Here is a 16,472-nt window from a genome sequence, read left to right as displayed (position 1 = left end):
ACGAATTGCGTTGCTCGATTCGTACATCCCGTAACCGTAACTATCTGAAACAAGCAACGTGATTGGTCAAAATCTTGCTGTTACGTCTTATGGAAAGTGTGTGTGCGATAGTCTTTAATAAATTCGGCCTAGCCTATCACAAAGCTCATTTTCAGTTGCTTTCAGAACGATCTAAATCCGCTTGAATCGAAAGATCTACAGACATTGTAGTTTTCTTGGATAACGAAGCAACGCATTGCCGCGTCGTGTGCGTAATATTCATAAATGTTGCTCGAATGTTTGAGGTCATTTTTTTTTACTTTTTTTACGTACGAACGGGTCAAGATGGCAGCGATAATCGCGTAGACGCAAGGCATCCTGTTTCTTGAGCAGACAGGAAAATTGTACACTACGCTACTCTTTGCGTTTTCGACCGTACAAGTCACGCATGGTAATGCGTGTTTATTGAATTTCGAGAAGTTGGGAATTTACACAAGTTAGAATGACTGAGGAAACACAACAATCCGAGGTTGCTGCGGAAAATGACGTTGGTGCTGTACAGAATGATACGCAGACGAATTTATCGGATGTCGGAAAAGTCCGAGACAACAAAAAAGAAAAATGTCGTCCCATGACGAAGGTTTGTAAACAAGCATTCTACTTTAATCTAATTGAATTAGTTTTATCTAATTAATTATTTATTAACATCTCATTGTCTGCCAAAAGTGTCGCTTAAGACATAGGTTATGTTAAGTGCTGATAAGGAGATACCACCCGGCGGGATGTTATCCATTTGTATGAAACCAAGCGCGATAGTAAATTGAAGTATAAATGCAGTTTAATTATCCTTTAAGAGTTTAAGTTAAATTATTCATTAAATTTGTATATTAAAATTACATATCAAAGATAATTTCTATCTATTATACATTATGTGCAAGTTGCAGTGAATAAACAAGTTTCAAACAAATATTTAACTATATCATACACGAAAAAGAATATAAATATTTAGCAATATTTAAGTCTTCAATTGTTCTATATGAAAAGGCTGTTTTTCTCAATGTTGAAAACAGACATATTTTTGAGATTAGAAGCTAAGACATTTATTTATGGTATTGTATGTATGTAATTGCAGTATTTTATATACTTTATAGAATATATTTTATAAAATATGTATACAGTATTTTATATAAATGGATACTTTATATACTTTCTATATTTACAAACTTTTATCCAAATTGGTAATCTTGGTTCAAAAATTTATATTTGCAACATATAATTTAATATCATATTTGTCTATTTCTAGGTGGTAATTAGACGACTGCCTCCAACAATGACACAGGAACAATTTTTAGAACAGATCTCTCCACTTCCGGAACATGATTACTTTTACTTTGTGAAAGCTGACATGTCTCTTGGTCAATTTGCATTTTCCCGTGCTTACATCAATTTCACAGACCAACAAGACATATTTGTGTTTCGAGAAAAATTCGACAATTATGTCTTCATAGATGCCAAAGGTGTGGAATATCCTGCAGTAGTTGAATTTGCACCCTTCCAAAGATTAGCGAGGAAACGACATGGCAGGAAGAAGGATCTCAAGTGCGGCACTATCGAGAGCGATTCGTACTACATAAGTTTTCTAGAGAGCTTAAAGAACCAGGAAATCGACTCGAATGTAGCACAATCAAAGACCGAATATTCTTACCAACCACCAGATAGTAAGTGTTTCTACTTTATATTATATATCTAACTCAAAAAAACACAATATAGATGATAATATAACTTCTGCAAAGGATTATTTTAAAGTATTGTAATAATTCCACTATACAGATACAACAAAGAAAGTTACAACAACTCCACTACTCGAATATCTGAAGCAGCGCAAGCAAGAGAAGCAGCGTCTCAGAGATGAAAAGCGCGAAGAAAGGCGCAGGAGAGATCTGGAGAGACGGAGAACGAAAGATGACCCTATTATTTCTAAGGTAAGGCATTTCTTAAATAAATCTAACCGGTTGCAGTTCGGGATAATCATGAGACAGTCATTTCGTTTGTAATTATTCATTCAAGATTAAGATTTCTCAATTAGCATGTTTGTTTTTTTTTTCTTTTTTATTGCCATCTTCACTGATAACGAATAATTTTCGCCTACAGCAAACATACAACACAGAAGTCAATAGGTCATCCAAGTTCATGGTATTACGCTCCGCGAAAATTCAATTAGAAGAGTTGTTGCTTCCAAAGTTTGTCGAAAATGCAAGTATACACGAGTATCAAGGAGAGATATTCTTCCATAGATATGCGGAACAAGAGTGGCACAAGAGCCATCAGAGTTTTTACGAACGCGTTAAAAAGCCGATTCAAAATGTGAACAATATCAAGAATCAATATTCGAGTGATGATAAATGGGTTAACGGCAAAAATTATTTGTATCGGCACAAAAACGATCATGTAAGACGAAGTTTTTTATTGGCAGAGTGATTTCTTTTTCTTTCTTCATTATTACGACTCTTTGTCGTTCGATCAACGTTTAATATTGGAGTAACGAAATTTAATTCTCTCGTTTACGTCAGTAACCGCGAATACCTCCCTGACTTTCACGTATGTGAAACAGTTGCGGTACGATACTTGAGCCGAAAGAATCGCATGTTATTCCCCCGAGGTGGTATATAAAGATAGAAGGAGAGAGAGAGAGAGAGAGAGAGAGAGAGAGAGAGAGAGAGAGAGAGAGAGAGAGAGAGAGAGAGAGAGAGAGAGAGAGAGAGAGAGAGAGAGAGAGAGAGAGAGAGAGAGAGACAGAGACAGAGACAGAGACAGAGACAGAGAGAGAGACAGAGAGAGAGACAGAGAGAGAGACAGAGAGAGAGACAGAGAGAGAGACAGAGAGAGAGACAGAGAGAGACAGAGACAGAGAGAGAGACAGAGACAGAGAGAGAGACAGAGACAGAGAGAGAGACAGAGACAGAGAGAGAGACAGAGACAGAGAGAGAGACAGAGACAGAGAGAGAGACAGAGACAGAGAGAGAGACAGAGACAGAGAGAGAGACAGAGACAGAGAGAGAGACAGAGACAGAGAGAGAGACAGAGACAGAGAGAGAGACAGAGACAGAGACAGAGACAGAGACAGAGACAGAGACAGAGACAGAGAGAGAGACAGAGACAGAGAGAGAGACAGAGACAGAGAGAGAGACAGAGAGAGAGACAGAGACAGAGAGAGAGACAGAGACAGAGAGAGAGACAGAGACAGAGAGAGAGACAGAGACAGGAGAGACAGAGACAGAGAGAACAGAGACAGAGAGAGAGACAGAGACAGAGAGAGAGACAGAGACAGAGAGAGAGACAGAGACAGAGAGAGAGACAGAGACAGAGAGAGAGACAGAGACAGAGAGAGAGACAGAGACAGAGAGAGAGACAGAGACAGAGAGAGAGACAGAGACAGAGAGAGAGACAGAGACAGAGAGAGAGACAGAGACAGAGAGAGAGACAGAGACAGAGAGAGAGACAGAGACAGAGAGAGAGACAGAGACAGAGAGAGAGACAGAGACAGAGAGAGAGACAGAGACAGAGAGAGAGACAGAGACAGAGAGAGAGACAGAGACAGAGAGAGAGACAGAGACAGAGAGAGAGACAGAGACAGAGAGAGAGACAGAGACAGAGAGAGAGACAGAGACAGAGAGAGAGACAGAGACAGAGAGAGAGACAGAGACAGAGAGAGAGACAGAGACAGAGAGAGAGACAGAGACAGAGGAGAGACAGAGACAGAGAGAGAGACAGAGACAGAGAGAGAGACAGAGACAGAGAGAGAGACAGAGACAGAGAGAGAGACAGAGACAGAGAGAGAGACAGAGACAGAGAGAGAGACAGAGACAGAGAGAGAGACAGAGACAGAGAGAGAGACAGAGACAGAGAGAGAGACAGAGACAGAGAGAGAGACAGAGACAGAGAGAGAGACAGAGACAGAGAGAGAGACAGAGACAGAGAGAGAGACAGAGACAGAGAGAGAGACAGAGACAGAGAGAGAGACAGAGAAGAGACAGAGAGAGAGACAGAGACAGAGAGAGAGACAGAGACAGAGAGAGAGACAGAGACAGAGAGAGAGACAGAGACAGAGAGAGAGACAGAGACAGAGAGAGAGACAGAGACAGAGAGAGAGACAGAGACAGAGAGAGAGACAGAGACAGAGAGAGAGACAGAGACAGAGAGAGAGACAGAGACAGAGAGAGAGAGAGAGACAGAGACAGAGACAGAGACAGAGACAGAGACAGAGACAGAGACAGAGAGAGAGAGAGAGAGAGAGAGAGAGAGAGAGAGAGAGAGAGAGAGAGAGAGAGGTGGAATCAGGATTTAACTTTACGAGTCGATTCGCTGCCGTGCCCTGACACACGCGAGCAGGTCGATGTTGACCTTTGATCGGCATCAATGATTCTCGAGAAAGAGGAGCACTTGTTATTACATTTATTACGCTGTCGATTTTATACACCATTTTCTGAAAACTTTATGTAATCTCTTCCGTACACGCGCAACACGTGTAACGCGATTAACACACAAATTCTCACTTTGTAATTATTTCAACCACCTGTACCGAATTTTTAAGAGAAGAATATGTTTATGAAAATATTCGATTTTTTAAGCGTTCGATAATTGTGCTCTTTATTTCGTCGCGTGCGTGGTATAGAGTATTGTGAAGCATGACAAAGTCAATGAAAAACCGTGAAAAATCTGTAAGACAACGAAAAGGACAGTGCACGTATATATACATATGAGAAAATAATGAAGATTGATAGATGCGCGAATGTTCAATTTTGTGCAGGTTCTAAAGAATCCGGACCTGGACAGAGAGTCCAGTAAAGACGACAAAGAAAACAAGGACGAGAGGGACAAGCTTTCGCCGAAGGACTTGAAGAACCGAACCAAAAGAGACGACAAGGTGCGGGAAAAGTCGTCGCGAGATCGAGAGACCAAGCCCATCCTCAAGGGTTACAGGGACGAGAGGAACAAAGATCGCGACCTCAAGCAAAGACGATACGACGAGAAGAAGCTGTACGGGCGACGTGACGACAGGGAGGGCGTGAAGGAGGACAAAAGGATCGACCTGAGGGACGAGCGGAAGTACGAGGCGAAGGAGGACAGAAAGGTGGAGGAGAAACGCGGCAAGAGTTACGAGAAGATGAGGCAGGAGAAGAAGAAGTTGGCGGAAACGAAGAAACAGATGGCTGACGCCAACGTGAGCGAAGCCAGTCCGAAAAAGACGAGGGAGGAACACGATAGTGTGCAGGAGGTTGAGGACGTTACCGGCGGTAACGTCCGGGAATCCGCGCGCGACGACGAGGATTCCAAGCATGCCCGAGACAACGAACGTGTGCAGCGTAACGCCACCGAGGATAGAGTGACGGGCGAAGACGCGCCGGAAGATCGTCGGGATATCGCGGAGCGAGGAAACAGTGTCGACAACGCAGGTGAATATATTTTATCCTTACTGCTTGCTTGAAGCACGCGAGCTCTGAAGGCTACGAGAGACTTGAATAATTTCGCGAGATTCGCTCGCCAACACATTTGACGAGATAAATGAAAAAGCGACGAAAGGCGATAATGTGACGGACATTTATCGATGCAGATGCGAACGAGGACGACGGATCCGAGTCGAAGATGGAGTCGAAGGTTGTGAAGAGACGGAGCTCGCTCGAAAGCGGCGGCGAAGGCGGCACCGGAGACGGTAACTGCTTAAGACGTCATAAATCGTTAGACGGAGGTGGCCAAAGCAATCTGCAGAAGAACGAGAGCGAAGAGAAAGAAAAGGATAAGAAGGATCCGCGATTAGAGCGTAGGATAAGGAATAAGGTGAGAGCCAATCATTAAGCCAGAGTCAAAGGTCATCTGGCCGCATTCGAATAATGAAGAGCCATCGTCGTCACAGCTCACAGCTTCTTATTCGGCTAGAAAATTACAAAATTACAAATTTCGTCTGATCCCTGCTCGGCTTTTCACTTTTTCATTGTATCTTCTATAACTTCATCAACAATTCTATCAGATTGTCAATCTGTTATATTCACCAAATTCAAATTACCAGTAAAAGTTCAACTAAAAAAAAATTCAACGGCTATTTAGATCGCAAGTTGCTAAGCGTATTCGTCCACAGGACCGTCCGGCGATGGAGATCTACCGACCCGGCATGGGCAAGTTCAGCAAACAGAGGCTGGAGCGTGAGAAGTCCAACAACGACGAACGAGCGTCCCTCTCGCAGAGTCCTACGCCGAATCCTGGAGCGTCCACGAGCGGGAAATCCGGAAAGTCCGCGACAGAAGTGCGCTCGATGACCTTCAAACGCAGCGTCAGCCGAGACGTGGCGTAACAAATCTGGTCGCGCACACCTCTCCCAACACAGACGTGTTGCACTGCCGAGAGGTCCGTTTCGAACGGGGCTAGAACCTCGGTCGAGCGTTCCAGCGACTTCATGTCTCGCTGTTCGTCGGATGGTTTTCTTCGTCCTCGGTGTTTTTGGACTTCATTGGACTTCAAAACGTTGGTTTGAACGCTTCTTCTGAAGACAAATCGGGTACGCGGCAAATCTCTTCAATCCGAGAACTGGGAACTTTGCAGAAACATGATGAAGAATTTTATGCCGCTGAATTAGTAGAGTGCACAATTTCGGAATTTAAAAAGAAATACAGCTATATATAATTGAGACTTATTGGAGAAAAGAGTCGCAAAGCAGTGCGGCAGCAGAAGGTAAACTTAAGTTCACTCATCGAACATCTACCGTGTTTCCGATTTGTATTCGACAGAAGTGCTCAAACCGTTTAAAAGACACGTCGCGCCATTTCCGCGTCGCGTGCTCAAAAACATACTCTACCACACACACACACACACACACTTGACGCGCACACTCCCGATCATACTCCATTTACCGTTTCTCGCGTCTCGCATTCTTTCTTGCTCCACGAAGGACGCGAGTTTATGAGCTGTGATGTTGTCATTTGTCGTTGACAGATCAATAAATACAACATACTCTACTACTAGTAGTAGATAAAACATTCTTAAACAGTCGTGTCTCAATAATTTTAATACGTTGGCTTACGTACTCTACGACAATGCGATACTATCGAGTGTACAATTGAAAATAATAACATTCTTAGAGAGTGACTTGAGAATCTTTTGTTGACCTTCGTGACTGCGTTGGATGTGGTTCTCGTAATGACGAAACTACATACGAAGCATAATTTTTGATAGCTGGAACTACGTACTATTACTACTACTACTACACTACGCGTTGTCCCTGTTTTCACTTTATCTCACTTTCACCTTGATATTTTTATATCTGATTATCTCTCAACTATAGCATCGGGGAATTTGCAAGCGCCTGTAGTCAATATTGAAAGAGAGAGTGAATGTGTGACTTGAATTGAAATTATGTTGTTCAAACGACTCGTCTTACATTTCCGAAGAAACTGAGAATGTTATTTCTTTGAGTTACGTCCTCGAGACAGTCGAGCCGAGCTTCTGACTGCAGTCTTCCGCGGCGATTTGTCGGTTTTGTTGCGCTTCGGGCACGGCGACATGCTGCTGCTGACTGCCGTGCTCGTAGATGTTTTTTGTGAGCGCCTTTTGCCTAAAAAAGAAAGCAGAAAGAAGTGTAATACATTCATATTTTGCTCATTGTTTTCACCTGCAAATAACTAAATACCGCTTGTCACAAGCGTAGAAGTAGTAACTGGAGCATCGTTTTTCTCGTTATCGTTATCATCGTCGTCACTGTCGCTGTCGTTGTCTTTCGCTAATGATTTTTTACGGGACATTCTTCTGCTATTCGTTGCGGTTGTTTCTCCGGCAGTTTCCGCTAAGAAGCAGATATGAAAATCATCAAGAAGTGTCCATACCTTGAGATTTTATATGTGAATTTTACACTTGACGTGAAAATATTGACGAGACATGCCAGCAATAAAAATCGGCGATAAATATAATAACATAAGAAATCGATAATATATATAATATTGTCGGAGCCTCTCGCACTCACGAGGTTTTATGACGGGCGGATTATCCGCGTTCTCTTCGCCGTCAGAGCTGTTCTCTTCTTCGTCGCTCGTACTCTTGCGTCTAGTTCGTCGTGTATTCCTCCTGATCTTCGGCACATTTGACGGAGGTGGCATCAGACGGTTGTCTGTCATTTCCGAGTTCGCGTCGCTCTCTAGGAGCTCCTGCAACTTTTCCTCCAGCTCCGTGCCGACGGCCTTTGTGTCCGCTCGCTTCTTCACTTGTTCGATGATATTCTCCAGGGCCGAAAGTACCGGCTTATAGTGGATCTTGTCTTTCAACAACGGCAGATTCTCGATAAGACGACGTACACCTTCGGACGGAACGACGAGAACACTGTTTCGTTTCAGATAAATCGTGGGCAGATAAAATGTCAATTGTTCGCGACGAACTTACTTCTTCCGCTGAACTGCAGGAGCGAAAGGCAATAGGAGAGATCGCGCCACTGCCTCTCCGTGACGGCTAATTTGAATCTAGCGCAAATCTTCTCGATTATAGTGTCGACGTGCTTCTCTTTCTGCAAGAGACTGAGGATGTATCTGCAAAAAGGGACGAGAAGAATTCGTGAAAACTTCGTGAAGACTCGTTTCGATTGATGTACACAGTGTGTAACATTTACTTGATGGTTTCTTGGAACTGTTTCTCCTCGAGATTCAACTCAGAATCCGCCAATCGCGACAATATATCGGGTACGACATTGTAAAGAGCGTTGCCTTTCTGGGCGAGTTGGTTGAAGAATTCTTTCGTGTCCTGTCGTATCTGCTCGTCCTCGTCCATGATGCACAGGGCCAACTCCGAAACTTGGCCCTTCACGCGTATCATCTCCCTCATTATAAGATTCGACAGCATACGGACGCAAGTTCTGCGTACGCTCGTGTCCGCGTCTCGGAGTCTACGACAGTTTAACACGAATGTGGTAACAGCAATTGCAAGGGTAAATGCGCCACCCGATTCCGTCAACACTGCTTCTTGTGAAAGATTGGAAACGAGGAGGAGAATTGGCAGGGAATTTCTTCTACAAAATATCACATAAGACAATAACAACAATACAAAACTTGCGACTTACCACATCTGTAATTTATAATCGCCCTTAATGTTTCTTGCAAATTACACTCGCGATACGCTCAGAGCTTAAGAGGGGAATTACACACGCTGCTCCGCATTTTATACTTTGAACATTGACGAGCGAAAATTTCAAGTCCATTGATCTTACCGTTTCTGTTAAAAAAAAAAATTCGTAAAAACTGCCCTTGAAAACGCAAACGGCCTGCCGCATGTAATTCCCCCCTTGATCTATTATCGATTTTAAATATCGGTGTTCAACAGTTATAAACACACCTGCCATAGATGTGTTTCGACCACGGCTCCACTTGATTAGGGAATCTGGTCGCGAGATCGCTCAATCCGATCAGCATGTTCGACCGGACACCGGGATACTGCGACCGTTCCAATATCGTGACCAGCAATTGCAGGTTCTGTTCGCAAAACTCCGAACTCACCGTCATCATTTTGCTAAGCGCGAGCGAGCCCGCAGCCTGCAGGTTCTCGTTGTCGTACTTCTCAGGATGCTTACACACATTCAACACCAACGGACTGCGAGGAATTACATATTACATATTACACACACACACACACACACATGTCACGTTTTTTTTTGCTTTTGAGACATTACTTCTCAGCTCTGCGGCGCCAACGCGAATCTTCGTCATTCGTTGCAAAAAGTAAATCGTTACAGTTACAGTTCGCTCATTTCAAAAGAGCAACTCGTTATCTCGTTACTCAGAATAGTTACAATTTCAGTTACTTTTCTTCACAAGTCTTGAAGCTCTCTTTTGTCCTTTTGTCCTACATAAATGTATTTTATACGTACACGAATCTCGCGAGCAAGCCGTTCCCGATGAGAATTTCGTTCTCGAGTGCGTTATTTATGAACTCCGCCTCGGCATCGTCCACCGCCCCTTCCAGAGATTCTTCGCCGTTGTCCTCGTGCGCGACGCTTGCCATACTCGTGTTCTTAGAGACATGTCGCGCGGACTTGTTTTCGGTGAACGACGGGAGGGACATGTCCTTCCTCCTCTGCTTGTTGCCGTTGCTGCCTTGCAGCTCTCGCAGCACATTTCTACGCTTCTGCTCATTGTAGACGAACGTATCCAAGTGCACCATCTCTCTAATGGCAACATGTCCGATTACGTACAGCAGTTGCGTGAGCACGATATACGACACTTTGATGTCCTGAATCTTCTCTTTGTCCACGATCTGACCCTTCTCGCAGATGTCTAGCAGTAACTTCTTCATCAACTCGTGCGGCTGATCTGCCAACTGCAGCAATCGAGAGGAACTCGCTCTTAGCGCGTCGCGCGTTCGTCAGCGTCCCGAAACTTAATTAACCGCTCCTCACTCACGTGATATATCGCATTGATCGCATCCGTCGTGAAAGAGATGTAAGCCTTCTCACTCGTGCTGGGAAAGTTGTCCGTCAACAGTATCAGGATCTCTCGGAACATATCGTGATCATTGGAGTACCTAGAATAGAGAAAAACGTTCTTTTTTTCTCTCTCTTTTTTTTTTTACCATTCATCGAGCAGCAACTCGCTCACCTCAATGGTGCCTTGTCGACGTCCTTGCTGGTCTGCCTTATCTGCAGCAACATCCTGCACGTATCCCGCGCCAAAAGAAGGTCTTCCTTCGCGCGCGCGCCCAGTCCCACCTTTACCAACACCTCCAAATTGTCGATGGCTACGTTAGTCTCCGCTTGACCTATCATAGTTATTATCATTAGCGCCGCTCTGCTGTCGATCTGCGACGTGCCGGAATACTTCAAGGAGAATTTCTCCCACAACATCTGTGCATTCGTGGAGAGATACGGAGAGATTATTCATCGTCCATTCAAACCGACGTGTGCAAAGCTGGGAGCCTTTTCTTCTTCTAATAAGTCGTCGGCGTTATTATCCATTACAAAAAGTAAATCACACAATTACAGTTACCTTAACTCACTTGAACAGAGAGCAACGCGTCATTACCGAAAAAGTTGCAGTTTCAGTTACTTTTTTCACAAATCTTGAAGTTTTTTTTCTTTTCTTCCACATCTATAATATATCCCACCCACATCTTGTTTGCGCGAAGTAACGACAAACGTAACGATTGTATTCGTAATATAGAAGTGTATATAATTGCGTTACCCTTATGAATGAAATAAGATTTAACGTTGACAAGTTGTTGGGAAAAAAGCAACTCGTAGCAGCAACGATGGCCATAAAGTCGCTCACAAATGCTCACTTATCAATCGGATTACCTGCAACAGTTCGCTGTTCAATTCACCGCTCTCGTGCCATGTTGCAACGAGCTGGGCGAGAGCTGGACTCTGTCCAGGCTGCAAGTCCTTCAATAAGCCGATGAGACGATTTGCGCAGGTAACGGCTATCTGACGGTCCGAACGTTTGTCGTTCGCGTCGACATCCAGATAAATCTGCTTGTACACCATGGCGATGTTGTTGCGCACCGATTGATCGCGGTGGAACACCTGGAACAGGGCGTTGCGCACGCACTTGGCCGTTCCGGTTACTCCGAACTGGTAGGCTGTGCCCAAGAACGTGCACGATTCAACGGCGTCACCCGCGCACGTGGAGAACAACAACTTCTCTGCCATGGGTATCGTCTCTTCCAACTCGGTGGCAAAGCGGAGACAATTCTGTGGGGAGAAAGAGATATATGCGTGAACTATGAACAGTTCGAGGCGGTCGTTAATGTCTACCTGTACCTGTACGTCGTATCACAGTGTACCTTCAAATAGTTTACAACATATTTCCGCTTGACCATCTGCTTGACCAGCTCATCTTTCTCCGACTTCTCTACGTCAGTAGCGTTCTCGTCGTTATTCATCGATCTACCCTCCGAATCTATGAAGATCTTCAGCAAAAAGGCGAATAGACACTCCTCCTTCGCCTCGATCGAAAGATTCTCCATGTCCGGCGCTTCCTTCAACTTTGTGCATATCTTCCACAGGTACGTCACCGCCTCGGTGACTTCTCGATTCAACAGCAGCTGTCTCACATGTTCAAATACCTGATCCGGATCGATATTCTCGTCCTCCTCAACGTTCACATCGTCTGGAAAAAGAGATTCAATGCGCTCAAGGATTTCACGGTGTCTCGCGAGAAACGATAGCCACATGAGCGGCGAATGACAATAAACGACACCACCGGACACGAACCATCTGCTTCGTCGTCCTTTAAGACGTTTCCTATCGCAGCTTTTATATCCGGCAACAAAGCGGTCCAGAGTTCAAATCGTTGGGCGTGACCGCGTCCACTGACGCTCGCGACTTGAGTTTTCAACTTCTGCAATTTTGCTCGCTCATTCTCCAACGAACTGGAGAGTTCGGTGCAATTCAGCTGTAATAAAACAAGACGTGACTGTAATAAAATAAAATGAAACAAAACATCAACGTCAAGAGTCAACAGTGCGCAACAAAAAATTGTGCAAAATAAAGCCAAGTTATTAGTTAATCCTGGCGCGTACCTTGCCAGCAAAGGGATTGCTCTGCAACAGGGTGCGCAGCAATTGCAAAGCCTGACGACGAACGTTGGCGCTCTTATCCTCCAGGCGTAGCGCGGTCGCGGCCAGAAGACTTCCGTATCTCGCCAACGGCACCGCTCCTTCGCAGCACAGACGCTGCCAGATCTGCAGCACCTTCGATCTCACGTAAGCATTACAGTCTAGTATGTGTTCCTCGAGGTAGTTCAGGCAGTCGTCGCGCTGTTGCTTTTGCTCTTCCGTGAGATTTTCGCTAGTCAACGCTTTTTGCACGACAGCGCCCAAAGTTGCGATCACGCAGTTTCTCATGGTATAGTGCTACAACCGTTCCGACGTTTCTCAACAAGGCCATTCAACAACAAGAAGTTTAACGAGCAACCAAAAAAATTTTGATGGAGAAGAAAAAAAGAAACTAAATAGCAGACGTACGTCGTTCGACAGGTACTCCATGATTTCGTCAAGGATGGGGATTATGAGATCGGGTTGCGAGATTGCGATATTCTCAAGGAACATGGATATGTTGCGGCTGTCCGACTCGCCCACATCGTTCTGCCTGATCTCGTTCATCATCTCCTTGATCAGACCGTTGCAGTTGCATTTCGTGACCATATGAACCACGCCAGCTGCTATGTGAATCACCAGTGTGTCGTACAGTTTCACCAGCTGCAATTCACGGGTGTGTGTTAATATGTATTATTTCCAAGTGAAACAATCAAGAAATCATGCAAATAATTTATTCAAATATATATGTAAATATATACCTGAATAATTCTCACAACACATGTTATCCCATGATTGTATTTCTTTACTAAAGTTCCCAGAATCTGTGTAGATAAAAATTTAGTATTTGGATGTAAGTGATATTGAAAGAGAATTTATGATGCATAAATGCAAAATCAACAATACCTCAAATATAGTTTCTCTGATGTACTTTTGCTTCGGGTCTTTGGTCCCCTCCAATATCTTGTAGCATACTTGTGCCAAAATCCTGCGCAACATTACAGTCATGAAGTATGTATTTCAGATTTAATTGTTATTACAACTTACGTAACAAAAGAATTCTCGACAATTGGTGGACTCCAGATCTTATACAGTGGAATCTGCAACCACCGATATAGAAGATCCAGAGCTTTAGATCTATTTTTCTCCCATTCCATTTCATCCTTCGTCCTGACATTTTTTTTATTCTATAAGAACAAAACTGGTCTTCTTACATCTCATGTAACTTTATACCATATAAAAACTTTAAAGAACCAGCATACCTTTCCAGTATTACTCTCATTCGCATCTTTCACGATATAATTATTTATATGACAAACAAACCATGAGAATAAATATGCCAGCATTTTGTTAATACACAAATATTCTTCTCTGTTTTCCTCAGTAATATCATTGTCACGATCAAATATTTTTTCCAATTCATCCACAAGTATCTCCACAGCTAAAAGCCCCAAACTTATGTTAAGTAACTGACGTACTCTGATTAATTTAAGTTATATTCATATCGTAAGAAACAATGCTTTCTCCTTTGTGACACATAATAAGTAACGCTTTCAACATGGAACTTCACCTTTGTGAATTCTATTAAAGGAACGTATGCAGACTTCAATCTCCACTTTACTGCCATGGACAACAACAGAGAAGAATGTGTCGAAATGATTTAAAATAAAACGTGCACCTTGTTCTTCTAATGCTGATCGTGTACCTACGCAACATGAATGTAACTGTTACAATACAATCACTCATATTATGTCCAGCAATTTATTGATGTCATTTGTAAATAAAATCTGTGCTACGTTACCATCCAAATTTTGTGATATCATTCGTATAGGAGTTATCTCCTTGACAGAATACTGGTCAGCATGAGATGTCAAGAGTTCATCTTTTATTAAGGGTATTACGAATTTCTTCACCATTTTAACATAAGCACAGAACGGGGTATGCTCACAACAAAATTCGTGTTTATGTATAAAATCCGTTTAATGTTCAAACACACTGCTGCCAATCTATGGGTTTGTTCTTTCCAGCTGAACTCCTTGCATTAGTTCAAAAAGTGTACACTAGGGGCGCGAACACTTAGGCCGGTATTCATAGTCGGATCTTATACTTAAGACCGTCTCAACTTCACCTTCAGATGCTGTACAAATTATTTCATTGGCTACGGAGCATCTGAAGGTGAACTTATGACGGTCTTAAATATGAGACTCGACTATGAATATCGGCCTTAGGGACAGCAGCCAATCACAAGTGGCACTGATAGTCTGTATCACTTTTGAGAGAGAAATAGAAGGACAGATTATGAACGCCACTTCTGATTGGATGCTGCTTTTCTGCGTAGATATGAGGCCGGTTCATTGGCTGCGTTCAGTAGAACAAAATGATCAGTGAGCGCTTAGTGATTATTGTTTGTGATTGGAGCATTCTTTTAGATTCTTCATAGACCCAGAAGTATTTACCAATCAGGAGCGAGAATCACTAATGCCCAGTTCCACAATTTGCTTTAAACGGGGCTTAAAGCTAAACCGATGGTTAAAAGCAATAGTATATGCGCATATACTATTGCTTTTAACCATCGGTTTAGCTTTAAACTCCGTTTAAAGCAAGTTGTGAAACTGGGCCTAAGCGCTCGCTGATCACTTTGTTCTGCTGAACGCAGCCATTGAACTGTAGAACTAAAGCCCGGTGTTTCTTCACACCTCTCCATAGCTATCTTCCAGATAAAGATATCCGTCAGATAACTGAAAATTCGTTTTCTTCATTGAAATTTCTAGTTACGTGTTTAAAGGCTCGTCTACATTAACTGTAAGAGTAAGGCTGTAAGGTTGCAAGACACGATATGAAATATTTTCATTCGCTGACAGCTTACGTTACAGCCTTACAGCCTAAAGCTAAGACTCCATGCATGCGGTGAGCTCCGGCAAACGGCTGCGGTGACCAATCGGGAGACAGACGCATGCCGGAACTTGCCGCAACCGGACTTGCGCCTCCCTCCTGATTGGTCACCGCAGCATTTGCCGCAGTTCACCGCATGTATGGAGTCTTAGCTTTAGCTTTACTCTTACAGCTATTATATAGACGAGCCTTTACAGCTAATGTAGACGAGCCTTAACAGATAGCTATTCTTCATATATTACTAGCTTTAGATGTACAAAATGTACTAGAAATTTACTATAAATCACCACATTCTGCCAGCGACATATTGGCTGTGTTCCAAAATTCACTGCCGGTACTGAAAAAAAATAGACATTTGTGTCACATATATTATAGATTTGGGTGCATTCAGTGCTACAACCGCTCACCGAGCGCTAAGTGAGCTCTTGTATTTAAAGCCAGCGGCACACGATGCTTGTTTTCGTGCTGGATTGCTTGCTGGATGAAAATACTGCGTTCTGATTGGTGCATTTCCATCCATCTTCGGAAAAGTACCAATCAGAACAGAATCCATACAGATCCATACAGAATCAGTATTTTCATCCAGCAAGCAATTCAGCACGAAAACAAGCACAGTTTGCCGTTGGCTTAATTGACGTGTATATTTAAGTGTAAAGGAATATAGCTAATCAAATGTAAAAGCTCACTGAGCGTTCAGGAAGCGGTTGTAGTACTGAATGCACCCAATGTAGATCTGGAAATGTCATCAAATCTTTTTAAGAGGTGAGAGAAACGAAATTTTGTATGTACTATCTATCTTCAATCATACTTTAATCAGGGCAATTACTCTTGAATAATGAATATAGAATTAAAATTTTTTATTATACAATATATTGTTTACGAAAACAATAATCACAAAGCGAAATAAGGTAATACTTTATTTTGTCAATCCTTCTTATGACTATGTGTGAACATTTTGTATATAATATTTAGCATCTATAAAAAAACTCTTCTACTACATTTAACGCACCTCATACCTGTTCTATGTACACTTTATTGCATTT

At 43.0% G+C, this 16,472-nt stretch overlaps 2 protein-coding genes across 5 annotated transcripts; one reads left to right on the top strand and one right to left on the bottom strand.

Moving 5' to 3' along the window:
• The first annotated feature begins 170 nt into the window (after positions 1–170).
• Positions 171–6,912, top strand: Upf3 (UPF3 regulator of nonsense mediated mRNA decay). 3 transcript variants are annotated; one of them, XM_019841007.2, is made up of 7 exons: positions 171–619; positions 1,283–1,697; positions 1,810–1,961; positions 2,131–2,427; positions 4,787–5,432; positions 5,591–5,814; positions 6,113–6,912. In XM_019841007.2, exons 1-7 carry the CDS (start codon positions 482–484, stop codon positions 6,323–6,325), a joined length of 2,085 nt encoding a protein of 694 aa, XP_019696566.1. In that variant the 5' UTR covers positions 171–481; the 3' UTR covers positions 6,326–6,912. The 3 variants fall into 3 exon arrangements, with proteins under 3 accessions (XP_019696566.1, XP_011138079.1, XP_011138081.1); XM_011139777.3 differs by having other exon boundaries at positions 174–619; positions 2,131–2,232; XM_011139779.3 differs by lacking the exon at positions 2,131–2,427 and having other exon boundaries at positions 176–619.
• A 106-nt stretch (positions 6,913–7,018) lies between these two features.
• Cap-D2 (CAP-D2 condensin subunit) lies at positions 7,019–14,517 on the bottom strand. 2 transcript variants are annotated; one of them, XM_011139781.3, is made up of 21 exons: positions 14,339–14,517; positions 14,108–14,242; positions 13,800–13,978; positions 13,585–13,724; positions 13,444–13,525; positions 13,299–13,361; positions 12,967–13,200; positions 12,523–12,855; positions 12,215–12,395; positions 11,785–12,110; positions 11,297–11,692; positions 10,602–10,846; positions 10,407–10,527; positions 9,875–10,323; positions 9,343–9,597; positions 8,624–8,896; positions 8,401–8,543; positions 7,988–8,317; positions 7,658–7,810; positions 7,409–7,582; positions 7,019–7,333 (listed from the first exon to the last, which is right to left on the bottom strand). In XM_011139781.3, exons 1-20 carry the CDS (start codon positions 14,451–14,453, stop codon positions 7,431–7,433), a joined length of 4,305 nt encoding a protein of 1,434 aa, XP_011138083.1. In that variant the 5' UTR covers positions 14,454–14,517; the 3' UTR covers positions 7,019–7,333; positions 7,409–7,430. The 2 variants fall into 2 exon arrangements, with proteins under 2 accessions (XP_011138083.1, XP_011138082.1); XM_011139780.3 differs by having other exon boundaries at positions 7,019–7,582.
• Between the last annotated feature and the right edge of the window lie 1,955 nt (positions 14,518–16,472).

Source organism: Harpegnathos saltator, unplaced genomic scaffold (genome assembly GCF_003227715.2).
Source record: "Harpegnathos saltator strain DR-91 unplaced genomic scaffold, Hsal_v8.6 scaffold104, whole genome shotgun sequence".
NCBI lineage: Eukaryota > Metazoa > Arthropoda > Insecta > Hymenoptera > Formicidae > Harpegnathos > Harpegnathos saltator.
This window is presented reverse-complemented; position numbering and strand designations above follow the sequence as displayed.